Raw genomic sequence first — 20,031 nt, 5'->3', positions numbered from 1 at the left:
AAAGAAGTTCTCAAGACTGTCAAGCACCCCATTTTAGCACACACACCCCGCACCAATATATTCAAGTTTCCATTTCTCTCTCTCCTACCTTCAGTTCTTGGTGATCTTTTTTATCCCAGTCACTTAATAAATGCTAAATATAGGTTTCCGGAGTGAGATAATTTCACTTATGTTAGCCATTGTGAAAATCCTCATTGTCACAAAGTTTTGGCAAAACTGGGTAAAATTAATTTAAAGGGGGAATGGCAGAAGTTTATATTACATATAAAACCAAATACTGAGTGATTTTATTTCATCTTAGTACTTGAAGCCAAGATCTGGATAAAAAACAAATAATTCTGAGGCACATCAAAACCAAAGGTTTGCAGATATAGCTCCTAATTCTTTAAATTCTTAAGCTACATCACTTGTATCCTGTATTTTTCTTGACTGTACTATTTAGGCTTTGATTTAGCACCCAAGCATCACAGTGACAACATGTGTTGAAAAAGGCAAAGCCACAGTCTCGTGGAAATATTGACTCTCATGGAATTACACTAACACTGACAACCTGTAAAACAGCACATGCATCTTGAAATTTTCAAGTTGGATCCATTTTCTCATCCTCTCATTCAAGTAATCTACAGAGCAATAAATTAAAGTAGTTATTTCAGCAAGCAAGTAAGCATCTATTAGAGTATCAATGTCAGGGTCCTGAAGGCACTACTTCCTGAAGCCCTTTTCTGCTTGCTCCTGACCGGACTCCTAGTCAGACTCTGAACCTGATTCATTGCTCTGCTGTCTCTGGAGCTGCCCATGGACCCTGTTGACATTTGGCTCTGCCACTGTGCTCAGACCCTGTGGGATGGCACCCCATCAGTGACGGCACTGCCCAGCTTGTGGTTGCCCTTATCTCCTGGATCACCCCTCCTCTTCGAGCAGTTGGCCCTTGCTGCACCCTAACAACCATTTAGGACTCATTTCCCACAGTATCTTTGGATACTGCCTATGTGACGAGACTTTCAAGTGCAATTGAATCTCAAAGAAAGAAAGTGAGGAGACTTTTTCCCCATAATTTTATTTACTTATAGCACAAATTCCTGTGGTACACTAAGACAGGAAATATCTATAATCTTATTTCTCTCAAGATGTTGTGATCATGAAACTTAATAAAGCTCCCAAATGTTCAAAAGAAGTCCACTGAAATACCTTCTCCAACTGGTTTTAATATCTCTCTGAAAGGGTTAACAGAAAAGAAATTATTTGACTAAGAACTTTACTTGCGCAAGTAAATGATGATTAGGAACCAAAGGACCAGCTAGGAGGACCCGGTAAAGAGATGATCTAAATTCAGCATCTCATAGATGTTAGATCTGAACTTTTCCCCGAGAACAACCTCCTCTACCGAGAGAATCATAACACGTTCTGGAAGAGGATATTTCCTTTTTTTTTAGCAAATGTCTTATTAAAGGCACTGAGTGAGACTAAGGAAAATTTAGAGGCAGATAAGTCATTCTCACTTCTACCCTTAATTTGGTTTTTTGTTTCAGGAGGTTTTCTTGAGTTTTACAGAGCTACAACCTAGTTTCCAGACAACAAATTCTTGCTTGCAAAAAGAAGCTTGGGCAAAAAAAAAAAAAGATTAAAAAAACTACTCTGTTCGCAGAAAATAAAGCTGCTTTTGACCCACACAGTGTTACAGATTGGGAATGTTATTTGATTAAAAATAGAAGTAATTCATCAGAGTTCAACAGTGCCGCAAAAGGAAAGGCCTTAAATCATTTTTCAAGAATGTTGTATTTCCATGCATCTTAGTTGTGATACTCCAAGCTTCTTCTTGGGATGAGGATGTTAGTTTCAGAAACTCCTGGATATCTACTACTATCTTCATACAAATGTCATTGCCGTTCTCACTACCCTAACACAACAGTCAAATAAAGGTAAGTTTCTTGTGGCCTGTTTCTGTACCTCCCTAAAAAAGAAGTTGAGATAAGTAATACTGGAATTTTTTGACTGGATTACAGAGACTATCCCTACCATTAAACACTTTTTTGAGCCAAGATCTTCAAAATGTTTGCTGGAAAGTGGGCTTCACCTGTCTGGATATAATATCTAGTATTCTTATATTCAAGACATCTACATGGAACTGGACTACACATGACAATCACAGCTTGATGTTAGGCAGGATACCTTATGCAATCTAAAAATGGCATTAATGTTGATGTTCAGGCACCTGGACCCCAAGTTGACCAGAAATATTTTGCATCTATCTTACTGCAGGATGACCAAAAGAAAAAAGCTCAGTGATATCTGAAACATGCTATTTCATTTACCCCACTGTGAAAGATCACCAACACTAAAACATAAAAAGGACAATAAAAAATGATCTGGTCTGTATCTTAAGGGGAGTGCTGAAAAATGAATTAGATTGCCATCTGATTTCTCAATCTGTAGCAGGTAAGAGCTTCCCTACATGGCAGAAAAGAGCAAAAGCCACAAAGCAAACCATAAAACCATATGCTTCAAATCTGGCAATAAACTACCAGTGGCACTAGATTAAAATCATAAATGCTAATTCCAAGAAAAATTTTATAGTAGATTTGAAGACTTTTAACAGCATAGTAATTGCCTTTAAGAACAAGGGTATTTTCAGTGAACCACTTAAAAAGGACAAAAAAAAAAAGGAAAGAGATTGATTTAAAGCCACCAGATTCTATCACATTATTTCCTGTGTGTTGCCTAGAGGCTGTAAGAAGTTAATAACCACACTAATTCAGGCCCATCGCTATGAGAAAGATGCACGAAGCCAACAGTGATAATTCTGGCAAAGAATTACTACTTTCTTCCCAGCACATAGACAAACATTCCAACACATACTGAAACATATGCTGGATATCAGAATGCGATTTCTTTTCGAAGGGAAACTTCTGAGTGAAGCTTTCCTAATTCACAGAGAATATTTTGACTGAAATAACAAATCCCTAGTGGGTATGCAATGCTGCAACACTTCTATGATGAAGCCTGCTTCTTCAAGGAAAATTGAAAGCTCTCGATATATTTTTGGCAGTTCAAGAGAAGTATATGTACTTATTTCAAGTACATATACTCTCCTTCATAGGGAGAGGGTAAACTAATTCTGCACTTAAAATATTCTGAGAGTTTTGTTTACTCTGAATGAGCCACCTCCCTCAGTTCCTCCCAAAGTTCGCTCACATTTCTGATTTTGCCTTTCCCCAAGACTAAATTATTGCTCAACACTTTTTGACTGATAATATGCTAACCTTAAGAAATACATAACTTCTGAGCCCTAGTCCATGAAAAGATTACTGTCAGGTTAATCTTTTACTTTACAAGTTTCTAGGCATGTTCACTGGAAAGAGGCTTGACAGCTCCGTTGACCTCCCATCTTGTAAATTCTGGACCAGTCAGTAATACCCACGTGGGACAAAGTATGACAGAGTTTATCTGTCTATTCCCTTAGTATCTCCTTTTAGATTGTTCTTCCTCTGATGTATGTCCGTCAGGCGAGTAGGATTTACTAAGAGAAGAAACAGAAACTAGAACATACTCACTCTGAGAGCAGGAGCGACTGAGTTCATCCTCTACGCTTCCTAGAAGCATCTGACATTTGGAGCATTTTTGCTCCATGTTAAGTTCTGGCTGCAAGCCAGAAATGCAGGTCCCAGCCAGAAAGCTTGGAAAGTGGCCCAAACCAAAGATCACTTAGTTGAACTTTAGCTGTCCAGGCATCCAACAAATACAACTGTTTATTTCCAAGTCTTTTATGAATTAATAGGCACAATTTCTACAACATGACTGCACTGGCAGTGTTTCCTCTGCTGAGACAAAAATAAGAGAAAGGCTAAGGACACCAGTGCTGAACAGACTTACTTTGGCCCTGTTTCTATCAACAAGGACCTTAAAATCTTGGAATAGCACAGTGAAGTCTACAAGGTTTATAAATATAGAAATCCAATAACTGGGAAGGTCTCCCCTACCACTTCCTAATATATGGCCTCATATAAGCTTAGTTTGATATAAATGTCATGAGCCACAAATTACTAGAGAATTACTTACATGACAGATAAACAAGGAAGCTGTTTGGCAACGCATTACAAAGCGTAGGAATTCCTCAATTCTTCTGAGTCAGTAAGAAAAAAAAAAAACAATTTTATCTCTACCATCAAGCTTTCTGTTACTGCTGCAACAGGCTGTCACAGAAGCTAACCATTTCCCTGCATCTGTTTGCAAATAAAGATCCTATATAGCCTGAGACAGTGTGGGAAAACGAGTCCCCCTAGAGTGCGGGTACATCTCTCAGCAGATTATGTTTCAGGGCCTTATGATACATCATCTAAAACGCATTTAATGAAGCATCTTTAATCATATAACCAACTACTGTAAGTGCTCTTTCATATTTATGTAAGTGACTTTAAAAAATTCAAAACATACAAATTGATTAAATTTGTCAACTATGATATTACTGAGAATACTGAATTTGCTTCAAACTCAGTCCTGCAGAGGAAAACTCTAAGACTATTGGTTTGTTGATCACACTATTAGAAGGAGCACTAAGTCCTGGATTCTAGAAAGCAGGGATGGCAATACAAAGCATTCAGATTAGGAAAATAAAAAGGTACTTCTAGAATAATTTACAAACAATGATACTAGCACTGTAGCACTGTTTCATGCATTTCATATTTTTTCTTCGATAACCACTGAGAACACTTTTTTTATTTACCACAATCTTCACCAAAAGCTGGCTTATCTTACTTTTAAAGCAATCGCTGAGCATAGGATCTCTGAAGTCTTTTAAAAAGGAATAACAAACAGTAAAACCAATTAGATATGCAATGAACTTGTTTTGTTTCCTTCTGTAACAACAGATAAAACAGAAATTCAGAAATGTAAAATCACACACTAATACCCATTTTCTGTTACACCACTGCATACAGTTTTAAGCATGGCACTCTCCTGAAACAGTTAGATCCATTCCACTGGCTGTATCATGATATCATGATGATTCAGCTTCTTTCTGCCCTGTGTACCTTTTATGAGTTCATGTTACCAGAGGCATTACAGTGTCCTTCCTGACTCATCTGTACTCCAGACCTTTCCATCCTAACCAAGCTGAACTGGAAGTTCTTTCAGGAGCATATGGAGAAAGAACAGTGACGTTGTACTCTTGCTCCATGGGCACTATAGCTGCACTGATCTTTTAGTTGGCTTACATGCTGTTGAAGACCATGCATTAGGTTCTTTCTTCAGTTGTATTTTACTATTTATAAAAAAAAATAAACAACTCAAAAAATCAGACTGAAACCAAAGCACCATTTCAGATAATTTAGATATTAGACAGATGAGAAGAAACATTTTTTCCTCCACTTTTCTGTATCTCATATGCCTTTTTTAAACATATGTAATGATGAAAAATTTTGAGTATTCAGTCATAACTAGTCTTCTGGTACTGAGCTCCACCTGCTGACAAGTCTTTGAAATATTGCAGAGCCTGTATACCAAGTCTCAGTTTTATAAGTGGTTCCAGTATAATGATGCAGTATGCAAAATAAATCTATATGAAACATTTCTATAGTGAGAAAACCATATGGTTTTAAATATATATTCTTAAAAATAATGTGTTTGCACCTTTATAATATCTGGTTTTACCATGTAAGGAAAAAGTAGAAGCAATATTAAAGTGGGATACAGTTTTTACTATATTATTGCTAAACAAAATTAATTACTATTTTATATTAACTAAATCTATTGCCAGGCTTAAGCACTCCCTGAAGATTTCCTACGCTGTAACAATCTCCAAGTCAATACTGATGCTGTAATTTTGAAACCTTACTATGAAATGCAAACCACCATGATGGTACTTAACTACCTGAGTAAATGTTTAACTGGCACTGCAATATTCCAAATATTACTGATGTTTTTATTCCTAATCAGTTCGTTAGACATATAGAAGTTGTTGTTTTCTTGGTTTTAATTACGGTGGACTACTGTCATGTTCTGTAGATCATATTAATAGCAAGAATACTGTATGTACCTTAGGAGAAATGACAGGCCGTACATCTATTGACTGGACACCTAAACACTGAAAAGTTAATTCAAGCTTCCAGTTGCTGGTTAATTTTGTAAAGTGACATAATATACAACAATTTGGATATTACCACATTTGGCAAAACCCCAGTTGTTTACAAGGAATAACCAGCTTTTTCTTAGTATCTATCTCCTTATTTTAATGTAAATATAGAACAAAAAGTTAACTATGATTTTCTTGATCACACAGGGCATAGTATCATGACTGCATAACTCTAAGGGGCTCAAAGACATTATTTTAAACTTGTTGCACCTTCACCATTAAAATTATCTCTGACTTGCATGGTTATCTCAGTAGAAAAGTATAAATGCTAGAAAGAATAAAGTATGTTTTATTTTTCCACATATGATGTTAAAATCGTTAAATACCATGTTTGGAAATGGCTAAAAATAGAATGCTTTTAACTCTTTGCCATGCTACAGTGATTGAACAAAACAGAATCATCCAGCAATTTCCTTTTTTCTTAAAAAGCGTATTTGAGCAGCAATACACAGCTAACATTCTACAAACAATAAAGTATATTGACCAAAGCAAACCACACTGAAGACAATAACAAAATATGAAAATGCCTACAGTTAAGAGGCAAAAAAGAACAAGGAAACAAAAGATGTTATAACACACACATAACCTAACACTGCCTATAAAAATACATCGAACAACATTTCAGTACTTCATTCGTTGTTAGCATTCTATCGTACTGTTACCTAATGTAAGAGATGGAAAACAAAACAATTTGCGAACTATTCCACTATGAAATTAGCTGTATTTATGACACCACATACTTAGAGACATGAAACTTCACAAAGTTGTTTTGTATATCATATTTTTAATTTTAAATTACCAAGAAAATAGACTTGTGACTGACTACATTAAAATTTACTTCATATGCATGCTCACAACACAAGCCAATTATGATTTTGTCATTCTTAGGAAAAGAATTTGTAAGACAAGTGTTTACGATTAATTTCTGAAGAGGAGTAAATAACCACATTCAAATGCAGTATCAGACAACATTTAGATGAACTCCTTTTAGATAAAAAGGAAAAACCTAAACAGATTTATAGCTGAAGGAACAATGATCCTCTTGAATGATATCAGGATGAGCAATCAGCAGCAAGAACATTTCATTTCTGATCATTTAGCAGCCATATAATTTTAAGGAGTTTTACTAAAAAAAATCCCATTACAAAAATCACCAGGATACTTATTTATACAAACTGCTCATCAGTGTATTATTTTTTCATCTTGAGATACAGTCAATACTGCCCTCTCAAGGTACAGCAATATGAAAAAAGTTTCATTTATATTGTAGTTCTATCTACTGCTCTTTAGTCAATTTTACTAGTACAGGATATCAACTTAGCAGTTAAACAAAACTTAAGTGGTATTTGCCTGTCTTAAATAACTTACTTAAGGGAAATCACCAAGCACTTAAATCATATTCTGTTATTTTTATGGTGCATATGAATTATAAGACTAAATCCTCTGAAGCCAAAATAGCAACAGCTTTCTTACTCTCAGTAAATTTGATATATGCAAAAATGTATTTCTTCCATCATTCTAGAAATTTTAGTATGTACATCCTCCAACAAAAAAAAAAAAAGATAAATTATCATAGATGGTTTTAATTCAAAAAAAAATTAAGAGGTCAGAATTCTTCACTGGGTATTGTACATATATGCAAGGATTATTTTCTCCCACTCATTGAAACAGAGATTTGGACACCAGAAAACAAATTTTAGAAATCTTGAACAGAGGTGGAAGAATACTATTGTCTTGATTAGACTCATCATCTCAACTAACCCTTACAGGCAATATACATTAGCACTACTACAGGATATTACATGAAATAACTAACAAGATAGCCTACCCCAAAAAGATTCCAAGCCTCCTGATCTTTCACAATCATTATCCTGATCCTTCCTTTCTCCTTCTCCATCTTTTTATACTTTATCAACTCCTCCTAGTTCATGACAAGCATACAAGCTTTGTAAAATAATGTTTTTTACCAGTGAAAATGGCAATCACCTGCCAGTGTCTTGTAAATATTAAACAGCAGTAGTGGAAGCAAGAGTATACTGGCAATTAAGTATAACCATAGAATGGGAATCGAAGAAAACTCAAACTTGGTTCCACAAATGGAGAAAACAAAAGCATTTCTCTCAGATACAACTATTTCATTATCACTTCACTGAGTTACTGCTCTGCGGGCCAAAAGAAATGGCAGGCTAAACCTCTAAAGAAAACAAGTCACAAGCATTTTGTATGTGTCAAACCTAATCCATAAAAGCAAACACTACTGCTTGTCCCTTTAGTAAACAGGTAGTGGTTGTTTGCTTTTTTATGTGGCCTGCTATCTCTACACATAGCTGCATACAATTGAGAACAGGAAGTCACACAAACATGAGCAAAGTACTTATTTAAGTTACATGGCTTACCATCACAGCGCAACAAGTTGCTTTTGACTATTAAGAGCACGTAAACATTTAAAAATAAGTTGCAAATAAACCAGTGTTTGTTTCTGTTTAAAGAAAAGAGTAATTACAGTTCATAAAATTCAGTTCTCAATTACACAATGTGTGATTCCAACAGCTTTTACAGTTTTCTGTCTACAACTGTGAATGTATTTCTTCAACACAGCCAATGAAATTACCCATAGCTACTCAGTCATCTTTACTATATCTATTTAAGGATTTACACTTTTGACTATAAAACAGTCTAATAAGAATTTAAGCATCAAGTGTTCAGAAGACCAAACCAAGTCAACAGACATACAGAGGGTGTTACAAGTCATCGCAACTTTAAAAACAACCCACACAACTGAACTGTTTTGCTAAACCAAGTCTCCAAAAATGCAAAGTGAAGTTTATTCACTTCAGTCATCTCTGTGAATAACTTGAGACTCTGATCCCAGGACTAAAGTAGAATAGCAAGGCTGTACAATTCAGCAAAACAGATGTAAAACTTACCATGGAAGTCACCGATCTGGCATCTTCCTCATAATTCACTACAGGTGGTGGCTCTTTCCCATCGTTCTCTTGAACTTTTTGTTCCAGTAGTTCTTTCTGGGCTGCAAATTTTGCCTCAGAGCACCTTAATTGCTGAACTGTTTGCTTAAGTTCTTCCAGCGCTTGCTTTTGGCTCAGCAAGAGTACAATACTGCAGAGAAAAATAACAAACAATTTAAAAATATACATGATTTGAAATACATACTTTGTTTCATAAAAGCTAAAAAAAAAAAGTAATGATATTCTTCAACATAATTATTTGTTCAAAGACATGATCACATGAAGCAATTCTAGAAAATTTTCAAAGCTACAAGACAATGCAAGCGAACCCCTACTTTGCCATGCTCTTTTCTCAATGTATCACAAAAATCGTGTTGTAATATAGACGAAATGACTATTTTCATCCATTTTTGATTGAATTTATAAACACTAGGGTTTCCTACCCTTTAGAGAAGAAATACATTTTTAGATTATCATTTCCAGTGATGAGAAGCCCACTGCAATCCACATAGTTGTTGTAATAATAATTTGAACTATTAAACTCACTTTACATCCAGTATAAATTCATCTGGCGTCAAGTTAGAGATATCTGTTGTCTCTTCTGAATCGAAAGGTCCTGTACTGCATAAGTATTTCTGGATTGCAGTCTAACATTCTTTCTATGAAGCTAAATAAATTGAACCCTATGAGGAGCTAAAAGCAATTTTTTCTTGTCTTCTGCATGTTTTAAAGGCTCTTCTCTAAATACCGCCCATACCTCTGAATACTCCAAGACAGACATAATTCAGTCACTACTGAAGGACTGGCAGATTATTTAGAACAACCTACATGTACCTAGATGACTCTGTTATCCCTAAGAACCAAAGATGGACAGAAGCTGCCTAAAAGACAGAACCATCCACAGTACAATACACACACCCTTAAAACCATTCAACTGAAGCCCAGTGACATGTGGCCCATAAAGAGATGCAGAGTTCTCACAGTCGGCAAGAACAGATGAAGGAGGCAGAGGGACCAGAACTACAAAGGACAGTATAAAGAAAAATCACAGTATTCTGTCACTCTGTATCTTCAGGATAATCCCTGGAGGACAGACCCTCGTGCAAGCCCTACCCTTGCAGAAAAAAAGAAATTTAAAAGTCTTTGATATTGAGATTGTTCCTTCACAAACTTATGCTGAGCCAAATGACTATTCAAACAGGTTGCAAAGTGATAAGGGAACCACCTTCATTTGCAGGAAAAGATAAAAATCGTATTCATATAGACAAGCATTGTACTAAGTCACCAAAGAACAGAACTCTGTATAAATAGCAGAATGATCATTCATGTAAAAAGGGTAAGTATGATGTACAAAGACACAACCAGAGGATCTGAAACTGAGGTTTGGCATGAGAGTGCACACATTTAAAAGCATCACACAAAGAAATGCACAATTACGATGACATTATCCTCAACATAATATTCTTTTATCTGGTCCTCAAGATGAGAGAAAAAAAAGAGATCACCCTGTGAAAATGATGGCCTTCCACCATCAGTAGGGGTTTCGTTAACACACATTGGCTAGAATGACAACATCCCAAACACTGAATGGTTTCAACTCATCGTGATCTGGAGGTAACAACACATATCCCACATGTTAAAAGTCACGAGCTAGTCTCTTTCCTGAACTGTGGCATGATGGATTCTTATCTAATTCATTTGCCCAAATCCAACATAGAATGCTCCCCATTCAAACTATGCATAAGGAATTAGAACCTACACAATTATTTGCCTATGACTTGCATGAGTGCAAACTTTACAGTCCTTGTGGCTAGCAGGAGCTACTAGCAACCTCACAGAGTGAGATCTTGTGTGAAGAATCCTGGCAAGACCAGAAAAGAGCAACAGGTTGGGAAGTGGTAAAAAGGCAAAGCGAATCAAAAACCAAATATTCAATATGCTACCATGTCGGGAGGGCAGATGGTATGCTTGACATACACATATATACATAAAATATAATTAAAACACTGTCTGGGTTGCAGGTGATAATGTAACTAGAAGGCAGAAAGGGATACTGGTGCCAGGACAATAGTACCAATAGAGCTAAATATTGAGGAGGAACACAAAACCAGAGGTCTGGAGATATACTTCTGTACATACATTAATGAAAAGCGCAGCACATGCAAAGATCGATTCATACTGTTGCCAGAATCAGACACCAAGAAATGTTTTCAAGACCCAACTCAGACTGCCACTGCAACATCTGTAAACAACTCAGAACTTGTGGTACTGGAGCTGTGTCAGAAAGAAGTGGAGAGACAGCTGAAATACAAACTGGTTCAACTGAAGAACAAGAAAACAGGATTTTGCAGAATTTTACCATCATTTTGCCCAGATAAAGCAGACAAGGAGATTTCCTCAGCACTGAAGTGCAAAGCTCAGAACCTTGGGTGAGGGTCAACAATAAAATAGGGTCTAAAGTTCTTGCAATTGGAGCGGACCCCTTCACTTTCTTTCCTGACAATAGACTTGCATTGAAACAACAAAATAACCTCTGGCTCAGGAGGCAAAGCTTTCATTTATTGCTCAACTACCTTTACCTTTCACCGTGCCTTGCAGCACTGAGGCCAGTGCCATATGCTATGACAGCAGTTAAGATCAGGTAACAGTTGGATGAGATCTTCTAGGGACCATAAGTTTGTGCAAAAACATCCTGATCATTCTGCACTGCAGTTAAAAAATGAAAACAGGGTCTGCTGGAGGAAGACATGAGCGATGAAAAATCAGAACTGGAGTGACTTCAGGGAAACATTTAGCTTACAACTAGAAATCTAAGCCAGATTTCATGCCTTTTTAGTAAGAGCTCCAGATACTGGTGCAGTGTGAATTGAAATAATCTCAACACCACAAATATCTGCTACATGATCAGACAAAGGAGCTTATCCACAGCAAGAAACACAGGGACAGCCTGAACTATTTTCAGAGAGAGATAACTGATAATAAAACAATACTGAGGGGAAAAAAACCCAACCTAAAAACAACAAAAAACCCCACCACACCACCAAACTCATCTAGTTAAAATACAGTTTAACCTTAAGCAACATGCAGCAGGGAAGATCAGTCAAGAACCCAAAAACTGGAAAATATACCACGAGTACGTGTGAACTTCATCAAAGAAAGAACAGGAAAATCAAAACAGTAGCAAATCAAAACACTGATATCAATACACATACATAAAGTTTTGGATATGAATGAAATACTAGCCAATGTGTCAAGTGACAAGATGCCTTCAACCAGGAGCTTCAAGACTTCTTCAGTGAATGAAGACAGGATTACCTGAGGACTTGCATTCCAATTCACTGGTACTGTAAACTAATATTTATGATGAAGTGAATAAGGTTATGACCGATTGCAACAAGAATCAGAAAAACATCACTACAGGCAGAAGTTTTCTTTATCTGTTGCATTAAGTTCAGTTTAGGCTAGGATGTGAATATTTTTCTAACAAGAGGTAGGAAAAAACCTAAAGATCTTGTCCAGGACTTATTCTTTATAATAATGTTTTATTTATGGCACTGTAAAACACTCACTAATCCCTCACATTCATTATTTACTATGCAGTGCTACAGGGTATCAGATCTACATTCAGTTTTGTAAAGAAAATGCAACAAAGAATGAACTTAACCTGACGAGTTCCAACATATTATTGCATACGGAAGCGTACATGTCTTGCACATGACTCTGAAAAAGTCTTTCACAAAATTATATCTACACAATAAACTCAGAGAGGCAATCTGAACAGACTCCTTTTCTTCCATCAAGCTGAAGTTATGATACTAACCAAAGGTCCAGTTCTTGAGCCACCCAACACTATGACAATTACATTAAACTAATGGATCCGCTCAGTTCTCCAATAAATTAGAATCTGCTGTGGGTAACGGTTATTTTAAAGATGGGAAACTAACTTGTTTTTCACAATAATCACTTCTACAAAAGCAGAACAAAAGGAGGTTATTTTTTATTTAAGTGCTAGGAATTGCATAATAGGCACTTTTCCCTCAAATTATTATATTTTGAAACTTCATTTCCACTTACTCAGACTTTTTTTCACAAGTCTTAGAGGACTCTTCTATTTTCTTCTCCAGTTCCAATACAAGTTCCTCTTTGCTCAAAAGAGTTTGCTGTGTCTGAATCAGTTCTTCTATTACTGTTTTTAACCTGCAAGACATAGATTTCAGAAACTCATGTTGTGAATACACAAACTGTATGTATTTAGGAATATAAGAGGACACATAAGAACATAAGAATAAATAGTTTTTACAGTGCCAGGAGCTAGTGCAGTTTCTCAAAAATCTGCACTGCTTCATACGTTCATAATAATTCAAATAAAAGAACAGTTTAAAAAGTGACAAAGAATGTAGACTATACAATATTGAGGTAAGGGGAAGGGGCTAAATGTGAAGAATACAAAAGGATTATTCTGGATCTTATGATACACAATAACTGGACTGTCATTTAGAAGATCAATTTAAATGCATATTCAAATAAGCAAATATACAGGGTGAAAAACAATCCAAAGCTTTATTTATGTAGGTGATGACTCTAAGATGCTCATTACCACTCAGAAATGAGATCTTAGAATTAAAGTAGAAGATTCCATGAAAACACTGGCTTGATCCACTGCAGTGATCAGAAAAATAAAACTCTTTAGGATTTGTTAAAAACAAAGCAGAACAAGAATACAGGAAACCTCAGTATGCCTCCCTCTAAACTATGCATCTGGACTACCTGTGCAATCCTGGCCATTCATCTCAAAAACAATACAGTAACCTTGAAAACATTCAAATACAGATGACAAGCTTGATAAAGGATATGAGTAACTTTTGTGAAAGGACAGACTAAAGCTAAAGATGGTTCTGAAAAAGAGATCACACAGTAAGAGTATGACAGAAATTTACAATATCATATGCAGAAAGGAGTAGATTTTTCCTATTCTCTTCCAAAAGAAGATCTTAAGAGCCATAAAATGAAACTAAGTAGCAGGTCACATAATAGAAAGTTAATCACTGGAATTCCTTGACCAAAAATTCTGTGGAGACCAGATACTTGTACATACTGACACTGACTGGACAAATTAGTTAATTAAAAATACTTCTAAGGCTAATATAAACTACCTGTAAGGCTATTACAAACAAATACTACTTCTGTTTCAAAACATTTCTGAGCTGAAAATTCTGGGAGGCTGAGAGATCATTCTGAGGAAACAGCACTGTACTATTACTCTGTTCTTGTTCTCCTCTCTAGACTTTTCCCTATTGGCTAATGCAAGAGAGAAAAGTTGGTTAGGTCAATCTTTGGTCTGACTTAATACAGTTAAACTTTTTTGCTCAGAGTCCAAAATCTCTACCAGAAAGTGAACACCTTAAAGACAGCAACACTTAAAAGAGCTATTTGATTGCTGTTCCAAAAATAATACCACACCATAAAATTTCTCTAATTCACAAAATTCAGTATATTTTTTTCCTGTTACTGTGCTGAAGTATATCTAGATGTACATTTACACAGTTTAAGCAGAAATAATGTCAATTTAGTAGCGATGCAGAATATATTATAAATAGGAACATGTTTAAAGGGAAGGGAGGGGCTTTAATTATCAAGGGATCCTTCCATAAGAAAGATGAAGATGCTTCAGGACTAAGGAGGAGTCTAACAGAGGAGACTGAAACTTCATATTAAAAAGGTTATTTCAATACCTATTAAGGAATAAATTTACAAAAAGTAATCAGAGGGCAGAGGAAAAAGGACATGATTGTTAATGACCCTGAAAAGGAATTATTAAAATCCAGAGATTCTGTCATGTTGAGAAAACACAGAGAATAGAATAATCCCCAGAAGACACTACAATGTGTTTACAGTTGAAATACCTCACTGCTATTAGGACTCACAATGATTTTGGTTTTCAGAAAAACCTACCAGAACTAAGGATTATAGTTTGATTAAGCAGATGAAAACTTTCAAAAAGCTTAAAAAAACCCCACAATACATCATTGATATCTTATTTAGATCAGTTTTGCTTTCTAAAGGAAAAAAACTTCAAATAAGTTAAACATGGACTGAAATACAGTAGAGAAAACAAAAACATCATCAACCAATGAAATTCTGAATCTTCCATTTTAAATTGCTATGATCAATATAAAAAATTTAAATGTACAATTAAGAGTTGCAATTTCACAAGTGACTGCATTGGACCATTTTATGTCAAAAGCTGGGGCTGATAATAGAATAAGAACATAATAACCTCAGCAGGAGATTTGTTCCCCAGTAGCAAATGATTAAAGGTGAAGTTGGTTGGTAAAAGTAACGAAAAGATTTAAGTAAACAATATATTAACAAAATATATAGAGGTAGTTTATCACCCTGGATAGCTAAAAGCTCCATGAAATGCAATACCAGCTACATCTGTGTTAGTAAGTTAATGTATTTTAAAGGTCATAATAATGAGTAAGAATTTACTTTGGAAAACAAATGCAAACAGAAAACAAGTGAAATAAACACACTTACGAAAATTTTCTGCATTGCTATTCAAATCACTGACTACGTCACTGTACTCAGTGGTTTCATCAAACAATCTCATTATTTTTCCTGGACTACTGAATGTGGAAACACTTTTGGGAAGATGAATCAGTATGTTCCCAAGGAGGATTCATGATGGATTTGAGGCATTGTATAAATTAATCAGCAAGGAGAGGAACATATATTGAAAGTGTCGGCAAACTTTTAGGGAGACTGAGGAGAAGCATTTTGTGCAAAGGAACAATAAACCATTATGGGAAGGAGTCGACAGCATGAAAATATTATTTTTGGAAACCGGACCTTAAAAACGAGTACACAGCTATGCGGTGATCTGTGTGAGCCTAGGTACAAGGTATAACAGCATTTCCAAATGATGAAAGATTTGTAAAGAAAGACTTACGTGACTTGTAAACTTTCTGCTGTTAGATTATTCCACATGATCTCATTAGCTTGAAGGTTTTCATTTTCTTCTAGTAAAGATGTATCAAACTCTATTTCTTGTTCAACACCTTCTGTAGACCTAATTTAGTAAATAAATGTTATATTTTCAAAATTAATATGTGTACTTCAGTAAACCATAAACCAAATCATTATGTTTTGAATTATTTTAATAACTAGAATATAGTTAAAATTACATATGAAATTCTTTCTCCTTTGAATAAAGAACATAATCTTAAAATCATATCAGATCATAAAATGGCATAAAATTCTCGGAATCAAGACCACAGCATAACCAAGGTTCTCAAGGGGTATCAATGTGAATGGGTCCACTCTGCTGATCCTGCTATAAACCTGCACGTGGCAATTACCAATTTGCACGTAACAACAAAAAAGATAATGCAAGTAGTCTTAGGACTACTTCTGCATATACTAATACAGAGTAACAGTTCAATACATGGCAAATACAGTTTATTTTTAAAGTAAAAAATTTCTTGCATGATCTGCATACTCTGTAGTCTCAGGCACTGCTCAACCTGCAATAACTGCAGAGTGCAGTTACCTAGAGTTAAATTTAAACTAGAATTTGGGCAGTAAGAGAAATAAAGCTGAGCAACTTAGTCTAGCCCAGAATGTAAACTGCATCCAAATACACAGTAAAGCAGCTCACGCTGCATGGGCACTGTCATGTATAGTCCACTGTCAGTACCAAAGTTATGGCTCTTCACATGTAATAACAGTGACTGGAACTTTGTTTTTCCAGAGACAGCCAAAGAGATGGATGGTTAAAGAAACACTCTGACTTCAGCCAGCTTTCTATATGTGCAAGTAGAACAATTTTCAAACTAAAAAGCTTTACAAGTAACAATGTAAAAGGAACCAAACAGAAACAAGTTCAAGTCAGATCATTTAAGCAGTGTTGCTCCTTAATGCAGGTTTTCTTAAAAAGAAACATAAGCATGTACATCAAGATAAAAATGTATACCTGTGAGTATCTATGAAGTCATTATACTCAGAGTTAGGGTCGATCTGTTCCACTGAGGTCTGGATCTCTTTATGGACATTCACAATCTCTTCTGTTACAAGACTGGTGATCTGGCTATACTCATCCAAGATTCCTTTTCTAGAGAGGAAAAAAAATTCTAGTGTATAACATGGCACTGAAGGCATAGATGGCATGGAAGATGCTTCAAACTTTCAATTTGCTATTTCTACAAACTCTTGGTGCAACTGGCTAAAAAGGGAAAAAATAAGACAATGTATTACTCAAAGAAACAACAGATCAACTGTGGCCTTTTCTTTACAGACTGGCTATGAATGAGTGAGAAGTCCCTAAGACCAAGCTCCCTGTATTGATTTCAGTGTATCTACATACAGGATAGCTAAACTAAAAACTGTAGAAATCACAAGGAAAAGGAAGCTATACAGATCACTGATGAAACTCCTCTTCACAAAGGCCTTACTATGCTTGTTATGACCTACACTAAAGCTTTTGATGTTCTGACTGACAAAATAAACATATTCTGGCATAAGGCAAAATGAGTCACAAAACTGTGTATTTCCTGTAAAAACCAGTTTTCTTTATTGTTGCAACTATCTTCTTTCACACCTTTACTTTATGATTTGTCACTCAGACAAAAATAAGCATAAATTACAAATTAGCATGTATTTACAAGAAGAAACAAAATCAAGCAATAAGTTCCTGTAAGAAAGTGTAAGCCATCCAGTGTTGCTTTAACCTGTTTCCAAGAGTGGGAAAAACCAAAGGAATAGGGAATGGTAAAGGAATAGGTGATGTTGTGCTGCTACTCTTAATAGCATCCAGTAACACATCCTCAGAACATTCTCCTATTCTATTTAACTTTTAGCCTTCCGTAAACGAACCCTCATAATCATTTCCTAATTTAATTTTATCTTTGACAAACTTGCTCACTTGCCAGGTTCTGAAGCACAGTGAACTTTCTTAAACTACCAGTGAACTTTGGCCAGCACAGAGGAAGATGCACAGAAAGAAATATCAATAGAATTTTCATGGATAAGATCTCAAGTTATGTTTACTGTGTAAAAAAAATTTAAGTGATTGGATTTTTTGAATACTTTTCCTGAGGAGAAAACAGACAAGAGAAGACATCAAATCTTGCCTTGCCTGTGAAGAACATATGTGAACAAGTTCCACAAAATAGTTCAAAAAGTGGGACGAAATGATAGGCAAATGTCAACTACAGCAATGCTGTATCAAAGAGAAAGGGAATTTATGTCAATTACCAAAAAAAAAAAAAAAAAATTCATTAGCAATGTTAATCTACACTTCAAGTTTACCAAACTAGTTCATCTGCAAAAATCAGGATTATGAAGCAAGTATGTTTCACACAGATGACCACACCAAGCTCTACACCTGAAATCACTACCTTTTATTGTACACTGAAAAGGGGTAATTTTCCAATACATTTAGATCTCACAAAAAATGTCTATGTAGTGACAAAAATATTTTTACACTTTTTTACTGCAGACATAGCAATGGTAAGTGGGTTCAATAGGTTCTTGTTCCATCATAAAATTCTTCAGTGAACTATTATATCTCACAATTCTGAAAAATCACCTTAATTACAGCACACAAATTTTACATACAAAATTAAGATTAAAAGGACTGTACAGAGATACTGCAAAGGTCTATTTCATTTCTATACCTGCACCAGAATTAAATTAACTAATATGATACTGCATAGGGCAGTTAATGGTGCCTGCACCAAGTAAGCATGTGAAGCGTGAAATCCCCAACTCTCCCTCACTTCCCCTGTGCTGAAGTTAAGATGAATGTAGACTTCAGATAAGGTAAGGTAAGGTAAAAATGAGTTTAAAAAGAGTGCCTCACATCTAAATGAACACCACCTACCAAAAAAAAAGGTAACTGCTCTTTCTTTTAGGCTAAGTGATTTAAATAACAACCCAGAAAATCACCTACGGAACAGACTCCCTAAGCAACTCCCATTCTTCAGGAAAGACAAAGCGGCAGCACAGTGGTTACAAACCAGAAAAGAGGGCTCAAGATCCTCATTGTCTGTTCTCAGAGATCACCAGTTTGCACACCTTCTGTAATGATGTAAAAAATGATCTTTCAGGAAAAAGATAATTCTGTTTTTAAGGTTGGATTCCTTACAGTGAGATCAGGTTTATATGATCCTTCTACTTCTCCCAAACATATGATTAACAATGCATCTGCCAGGCTGTCCTCCACAATGACTTTCAAGACAGCTGGCCAGTTTAAACGAACTTTGCTGCTGGTAGAACTTCATAAAAATAAGACTACCAGAGAGGCAACAAACTTATAGCATACCAGCTGAACAACAAAGCGTGAGCTCAGCTATAAACACTGCCGTTAATCTGTAAGATCTGAAGTTTTATGAGAAGACAGTGTCTTGCTAGAGTGTTTAAGTAACCATTCGAAACTACTGTCTGCATTATTTCGACAGACTTTTTTGTTACCTCGTAATATAGAATCAATTAATCACAGTTTATCATTTTCAAATAATCATATAAATGAATCAAAATACTACACATATAAAATTCCACAAGTTAAAAATATATAAGAATATATCTTACAGAGCTTTAATCATTTCTTCTTGCATCTTCTGTAGCGAATCAAGTAACAGAGGAAGCGTAGTATCATAATACTGGTGCTGATGTAACTGTGCTCCTTTCAGTGCCAACACATACTGATTATGCAACATATGAAGCTTCATAGTGGCTTTATCACACCGATCTTTGGCTTTCTCAGTCTCCTTTCCTAAAAGAAAACAAAAAAAAGAAAAATGCCCGTGGTGACTTAAAAGTACACAAACTTGTAGATGACATAAATCTATTAGTTTTATGGTAAGTTTGCACCTTTTTCAACAGTAGTCTTTTCAGGTAACTGCTCTGAAGAAGGTAAAATTTGACCATTTTCAGGTT

The 20,031-nt window shown here is 35.5% G+C and overlaps 1 protein-coding gene across 1 annotated transcript in view; it reads right to left on the bottom strand.

Moving 5' to 3' along the window:
• The window catches only part of FER (fer (fps/fes related) tyrosine kinase), a 164,170-nt gene that overhangs the window by 113,902 nt on the left and 30,237 nt on the right, over window positions 1-20,031 (bottom strand). The window contains exons 5-9 of the mRNA XM_009880479.1: window positions 19,684-19,867; window positions 17,069-17,206; window positions 16,046-16,165; window positions 13,168-13,290; window positions 9,055-9,244 (exon numbers count right to left, since the gene is read on the bottom strand). Coding sequence (XP_009878781.1) covers window positions 9,055-9,244; window positions 13,168-13,290; window positions 16,046-16,165; window positions 17,069-17,206; window positions 19,684-19,867 — 755 coding nt within the window. The remainder of the gene's footprint in view (window positions 1-9,054; window positions 9,245-13,167; window positions 13,291-16,045; window positions 16,166-17,068; window positions 17,207-19,683; window positions 19,868-20,031) is intronic.

Source organism: Charadrius vociferus, unplaced genomic scaffold, assembly GCF_000708025.1.
Source record: "Charadrius vociferus isolate BGI_N301 unplaced genomic scaffold, ASM70802v2 scaffold272, whole genome shotgun sequence".
Taxonomy (NCBI): domain Eukaryota; kingdom Metazoa; phylum Chordata; class Aves; order Charadriiformes; family Charadriidae; genus Charadrius; species Charadrius vociferus.
The sequence above is the reverse complement of the archived record's forward strand: the minus strand, read 5'-3'. Positions and strand labels throughout refer to the sequence as shown.